This window comes from Colias philodice, chromosome 19 (assembly GCF_061535455.1).
Source record: "Colias philodice isolate Cphi_HAF_F1 chromosome 19, ilColPhil1 Martin Lab GWU primary, whole genome shotgun sequence".
NCBI lineage: Eukaryota > Metazoa > Arthropoda > Insecta > Lepidoptera > Pieridae > Colias > Colias philodice.
In genome coordinates, this window is record NC_143104.1 from 3,203,075 (window position 1) to 3,210,047 (window position 6,973).

The 6,973-nt window shown below is 32.6% G+C and overlaps 1 protein-coding gene across 1 annotated transcript; it reads left to right on the forward strand.

Annotated features, from left to right (window-relative positions):
• The first annotated feature begins 2,568 nt into the window (after positions 1 to 2,568).
• On the forward strand, positions 2,569 to 4,892 carry Prosbeta3 (proteasome subunit beta type-3). Its single transcript, XM_089707468.1, has 5 exons — positions 2,569 to 2,704; positions 2,838 to 3,043; positions 3,319 to 3,487; positions 3,982 to 4,110; positions 4,743 to 4,892. Exons 1-5 carry the CDS (start codon positions 2,702 to 2,704, stop codon positions 4,851 to 4,853), a joined length of 618 nt encoding a protein of 205 aa, XP_089563594.1. The 5' UTR covers positions 2,569 to 2,701; the 3' UTR covers positions 4,854 to 4,892.
• Positions 4,893 to 6,973: the final 2,081 nt, after the last annotated feature.

Sequence of the window (6,973 nt, forward strand, 5' to 3'; positions counted from 1 at the left end):
CGCTTTATTTTTCTTTAATCCTTATCATTATAGCAGCCTCTCCTTTTTTTCCGTAGTACTTTTTACACGCTTGCGCAAGCATAAAAATCTTATATGTCTACCTGTGTCTTTTATTTCTATTGAGTCTAAGTTTAGTGAATCTTATTAGATAAATAATTTTATGGCTAAAGTTATTTTTTTTTATATATATACCTATGAGAGAATAGTGCAGTAAAATCTTTCAATAGATAATAAAAATATAATTTGGAAAATCCAAAAGTGCACGCCTCATAATTTTTTTTAATAAATATTTATTAATTATTATTTTTGTTTATTTAATAACAATTAAACCACATCGAATCAGACCCTGAAAAATGAAAGGGTTCTATTCCTGAGCATACTCAAGCGTAAGAGAAAAAAAAAGACTCGATTAGTAAAGTATTTCGGTCGCTATCGTGTTAACAAGAAAAAGGATCCGCACATACAGACACACGGACGTCCAAGACAGAACTTTTTTAAACTGTTTTTTAACTAGTTTAAATAACAAAAATGACATCAAAAATATCATGAACGTTAAAAATAGTGTTTTTTCTTAATATGTGTGTGTATGTATTATCTTACAAGTGCAATGTATGATACATAAAGACATTTTAAGTTTGAAAAATCAGATGTTTTGCGCGAAGTGACAGTAGTACCCACCTCAACGCTTCGCTTATGAGGCGTGCAATATTTATAAGAAAATTCTCCAGCTATTTCTAGATTAAATCATAATAATATGTTTATAAGAAGTCTATTGTAATTTTTAAGATCATTAAAATTTCCTTTACATTTTCCTTATATTAAGCAATATTAAAACTTAACTACCTATAAATCTTAAGTACCTACATCTTATAAAACTACACGAAGTAAATAAACAACAGAGCTACACCTACATAAATTTACAATTACAAGTAAGTAATTTGTGTCATGCTAATTTTCTTTATTACCTTTTAATTCAAGTAGGTGTGTAGTACATATATTATATTGATCATTTAGTAATTTATCTTGTAATTATCTTGTAATGATATTCTGCTTTGGTATCTGGGGGCACGGTAGTGCCCCCGCCAAGACGAGCCAAGCGACTACGCGCACGGGCACTACCTACCTTTTCTCGAAGCGCTTCGACGTTTTTTTGAAGCCTCATAACTTGGGTTTGGATTATGCTAGATCAACAAAATTTTCGAGATATATTGTCAATAGCGGACTTATTGAACATATTAAGTTTTAATTACATTAGCTTTTATACTTCAGATTTTATTTATATCTAAAAAACGCTAATTTCGTCACTGACTCACTGATGATCATCAAAATTCTTAAGGTATTTCCTAATGCCCTAGAAAGCTGAAATTTTGTATGTAAGCTAGTATTAGCACACAAACAACAAAAAAATTATAAAACTTGTAACTTTCATCCCCCAACCCCTTAAACTAGGGGATGGGAGTTTGTATGAGACCTGTAATTTTAAATTAAATTTTGATGACGCTAGAGGTCTAATCTAATAATCTAAAACTTGGTTATAGGTACTCCTTGTTAAAAAAAAAAAATTAATCGACATAGTATATTGAGACGTATACTTCAGATCAGATCATATAAATATGAATGAATAGAAGTGTTGCGAACGTCTCCTGCCTCTTACGTCCACACAGTAGCTAAAAATAAAAATAAGAAATTGTTACAAACAACTTACAAAAAGAAATGAAATCCCACCAAAAACATTTTCATGTAAAATGTTGCCAAGACGAATCCATATATGACTCGCACTGTCAAAAAGTTATCAGATCTCATGTAGAGCCAAGCTTCTAACACTACACGCCCAAACTCTACAAGGCCTAAGTAACTTCACAAACTCTACACCTTAGTCAAAATATGTGGCTTGGCCGTTCGTTACTACAAGAACTATTGTATAACACAAAAGTAATGAACAGTGAATTAATTTTTCACCTTACGCCGATGTGAATGTAGCGAAATGGCCAAGCCACATATTTTGACTAAGGTGTAGAGTTTGTGAAGTTACTTAGGCCTTGTAGAGTTAGGGCGTGTAGTGTTAGAAGCTTGGCTCTACATGAGATCTGATAACTTTTTGACAGTGCGAGTCATATATGGATTCGTCTTGGCAACATTTTACATGAAAATGTTTTTGGTGGGATATTATGTTCTAAAACGTTTATCAACTTTATGCATATGCAATGGGCGAAAGTTACTTGCATTGAAATGATGTATTCTCTCTACACAGGAACTCTTTAATGAAAATCCTCTAAAAAGAAGGACTATCAGCTGCTTTGGCGATTAGGTATAGTTTTAGGCCATTATGCGGTATGCCACCGTCCGCGTCGCGGACCGCGGTCGTGAATGATACCACAGTATTATGCACAATATATTGTAATTCTGTGACAATACCCAGTCAGCTACATACCTACTTAATATATTATTTTTCATATAAGTTGTCCACGAAAAATATTTTTTTCTTAATATAAAATATTATAAAAATATTCCATGTGTCTTGGACAAAAATAATAAGCTATATCAGACATTTTTTATCTACACAATTCAAGTAAAATATTTTATATCTGTGACATCGACGATGATATGTCATTTTGCGTTTTTGTAAATCATAGAGTTGTATTCATTTGAAATACCGAAAGTAGAAAAATATATTGATATTACGGAGTAAATAAAGAGAAAAATGGTAAATATGAACTTTCTTATTTGTTCTTAATGACGTTATAATATGTATTAGACGTACTGCGGATGAGTTTGGTTATTTTGTAGCGACTATTGATCATCATTTTTGTTCAATCTAACTTGTGTTTCTTTTGTAGTCGATTCTAGCTTACAATGGAGGTGCTGTTGTGGCCATGAAGGGCCAGGATTGTGTGGCTATCGCTACAGACAAACGCTATGGTATACAAGCGCAAACAGTGTCGACCAACTTCCCCAAAGTATTTCAAATGGGCCCCACATTGTATGTTGGTCTACCCGGCCTCGCCACCGACACACAAACTGTGTTCCAGAGATTGAAATTCAGGTAAACTTACATTCAATATTATATATCAATAATACTACTAATATTAATTTTGCATTGTCACCTTTGTTACATCCTAAGTTGTAAGCACTCACTGTATCCTGTAATATGTAGAAATATTTAACAAGAGGATTTGATATAAATGTATGAACTTGCTAATTACCTGCTTATCAATAAAATAGATCCGTCAAGTACATTAAGAACCTCATTTTTACTTACATTACTCATATGAAGCAAAAAACATTGTTCTGTAAAAAATATAACTTACGTCTTTCCAGAATGAACTTATATGAATTAAAAGAGAACAGAATGATGAAACCCAAGACATTCTCAGCGATGCTCTCCAACTTATTGTATGAGAAGCGTTTTGGACCTTACTTCATTGAGCCAGTCATCGCTGGTCTCGATCCCTATACTAATGAGCCTTATGTCTGTAATATGGATCTGGTAAGATATTTTTTATTTGCAAATATTGTATGCATACAAGTTTAGGTTAGAAGTATTATCAATGATTGTACTATAATTAAAAAAAAATGTATGCGTGTACTAGAGTACACACGTAAGAAGTGAAACTTCTTTATGACCTTAAAAATGTCACGAGTATGGCGTAACGCAAAAATGTCACGCGTACGGCGTAACACAAAAATGTTACACTAAATTTTTGTCCAACCCCGATAGAGAAGTTTCACTTCAAAAATAATGAAAAGTATATTAGGTATAATACTCATGATTGTGTATGTGAAATTAGAAATTTTGCATAACATTTTTTTTTATACATATAGACATTAGCGTTTTATCAACTGCTTGTCTATTTTTTTAAAGTATATTTATTGTGTTTGGAGCTTTGTATTCATGATGAGCAAAGTAAATGTGGGAATTTATGCTGAAATAAATTTATATGTCCCTAATGGCCATATTAAAAAAAAATAATAACTCCACAGATTGGTTGTCCAAATGAACCAGAAGATTTCGTAGTGTCAGGCACATGCTCAGAACAGTTGTATGGTATGTGTGAAGCCCTGTGGGAGCCAAACCTGAAACCTGATGAGTTGTTTGAAACAATCTCACAGGTATGTATTTCTTCTACTTATTGTATCCAATATAAAGGTGAAAGTTTGTAAAAATCTTTGGTTGAATTTTTGTTACCCTTTCACTACTTTTTTTCAACATCTACTAAACGGATTTTGATAGCATTTGGTCACTGCCAAACATCAATATACATCACTGTAGATTTTTTACCAGAACAAATATTTTTGATGGCATGCCATGTTTGCAGTCTGTGCCGTAAACTTGCGGCATTGTAGTTAATTATATTTCTTCTGTATATGTTGTGATAAAAGATTGTTCTTGCCTAGAATATTCATTACTAGGTTTCCGCCCGCGGCTTCGCCCGCGCAGTCAAAGATAAACCCGCATAGTTCCCGTTCCCGTGGGATTTCCGGGATTGCGTCATTTTCCCGGGATAAAAAGTAGCCTATGTCCTTTCTCGAGTATCAAAATATCTCCATACCAAATTTCATGAAAATTGGTTCAGTAGTTCAGGCGTGATTGAGTAACAGACAGACAGACAGTTTCTTACAGTACTTTCGCATCATGCATAAATCTAGTCATTATCCATAACTATATTATATTCTTCCTTCCTCATTTACTTCCTATTGATAATAGGAAGTGCCTATATTAATTATTATTCTATATATTTTAGGCGCTAGTAAATGCAGCGGACCGTGACGCGATCTCAGGTTGGGGAGCTGTGGTCTACATCGTTGAGAAGGACAAAATCACCGAGAAACATGTCAAGACAAGGATGGATTAGGTTTATGTGGGAATGTTTATTAATAAAATATAAAAGCTATTTCATTTTTTATTTTTTTCACTTTGTCAGAAATTGCTCTAGGATTCCGATAACATTTTAGGTGTTTTTGAAACACACCAATTCAATTTACACTTTTAAATATGATAACTTTTAATTAATAACCTTTTTATAATTTCAATGGATTTTTTATCTGAAATAGAAGGGACAACAAAACTGTTGGCTGTATATTCCACTGTTCCGCAACACGCATCCACATTCCACACGTCTGCCGAACAACGTGACAAACAATGAACACATAGGGACAGCACTATACTAAGAAAAGAGATGTACTTATTTCCTTCTCGCTTCTCTGTATAGCGCCGTCCCTATGTGTTCGTTGTTTGGCAGATAGTCCGGGATACATCGCCCATTTTTGCAAGTGATTACTATCAAGCTAATTTTTCGTGAGTAGCTTTATTTTGATGAGATGCCCAATAATTTCATGTACGAAACTCTCGATTGTGGTAGCTTACAGAGGTAACAAGGATAACAATTTTTGATTTGACGGTTCTCAAATATTTATTACGCAATTTGTAGGACAATATGTCTGTTGAATTATTTAAGTATTAAATAAGTGAAAATAAAAAAAATCAGCTGGTTAGTAATCATTTATGATGACTTCGTTATCGATACACATTGGAAAGGGGGACTCTTTGATCAAACCATAGATTTTGTAGGACAAATATTTTTTCGAATAATTTAGATAATTATCTTGAGATTGAACAAAAAAAAACCTTTCAGTTAGTAATTAATATTTGAGAACCATGAAATCAAAATATTTTATCCTTGTTTCCTCTGGTAGCTACCACAATCGAGTTTCGTACATGAAATTATTGGGCATCTCATCAAAATAAAGCTACTCACGAAAAATTAGCTTGATAGTAATCACTTGCAAAAATGGGCGATGTATCCCGGACTAAGACGTGTGGATTAGACTTTTACGTAATGACTAGCAAGTAAAACGCGAAAATGTGCGTCGCCTCTACATGTAACATAACGTGGCGATGGGATAATTTTTTGAATTTGTAAATGTATGACTGTTGGGGAATTAAAATAAAACACACATTGCAGAAACCTTATAAACCGAATGTTTAAAAAATTATAATTTTCAATGTTTATACATTGTCTTTACAAGAGATGGAGACTAGAGGAATAACATTACAATTGTGCCGTTTTATCGCACACGAAAGCTATAGAATCCAACGCCGTTATTACTGTGCCTTGCCTTCAATATTTTAGAACAAAAGCCCTGATGAGTAAGTTCCAATACATGCGCCGTAGACCAAAAGGATAACATGACATAATACCCTTGCAAAAATGACCAATAGCAAGCAAGCTCTGTTAGCATTATTTAATCTACAAAGTACAAGATGATAGTGATGGTAAGACAAAATATATTTACAATAATACTCATCAAGGCGACATTCCAAACGCAATCTGTTCAAATAATTTTCCAAAACAACATATTATTATTTTATGCTTTTTAACATAATTTTATGTAATTAGCTAGATGACCGCAGATGCAGTTCATAACCCCAAAATTTTAAAGATGGCGGGAAATTATTTTTCAAGCACAGAACAATTTATAAGACTGAATAATGAATTACCTTCACGAATGAGTGTCAAAAAGGCGAAACCGATTGCGAAAAAGCGTTTTTCACATACAGGATTACATTTACGTGTACCTATATACGAGTATCTAAACAAAATATATGGCAAAATCGGTATTCCATAGACAATATATATTATATTAGTGAAACATGAAAATATGACATCAAATAAACCAATGCTTTTTACTGAAAATATCTTAATAGCTTTCGAGACTAAAAGCGAGACACTTATTCATATAGGTATCATATTTGAACATATACAGATTAAAAACCAATAAAATTTTATTTCTTTCAATGTTTTCAATTGTGCACTTTCATTTTATTCTGTATATTATGAAACAATACTAAAGTAAACTTAAGATGCAATTTTTATTTCTAGGCAAATTTAATTCTAATAATTCAAACAAAAACCTATCACAAAAGAGCTTTGAAATGTGCTATACATTTATAGGTCACATAAAACAAAAACTA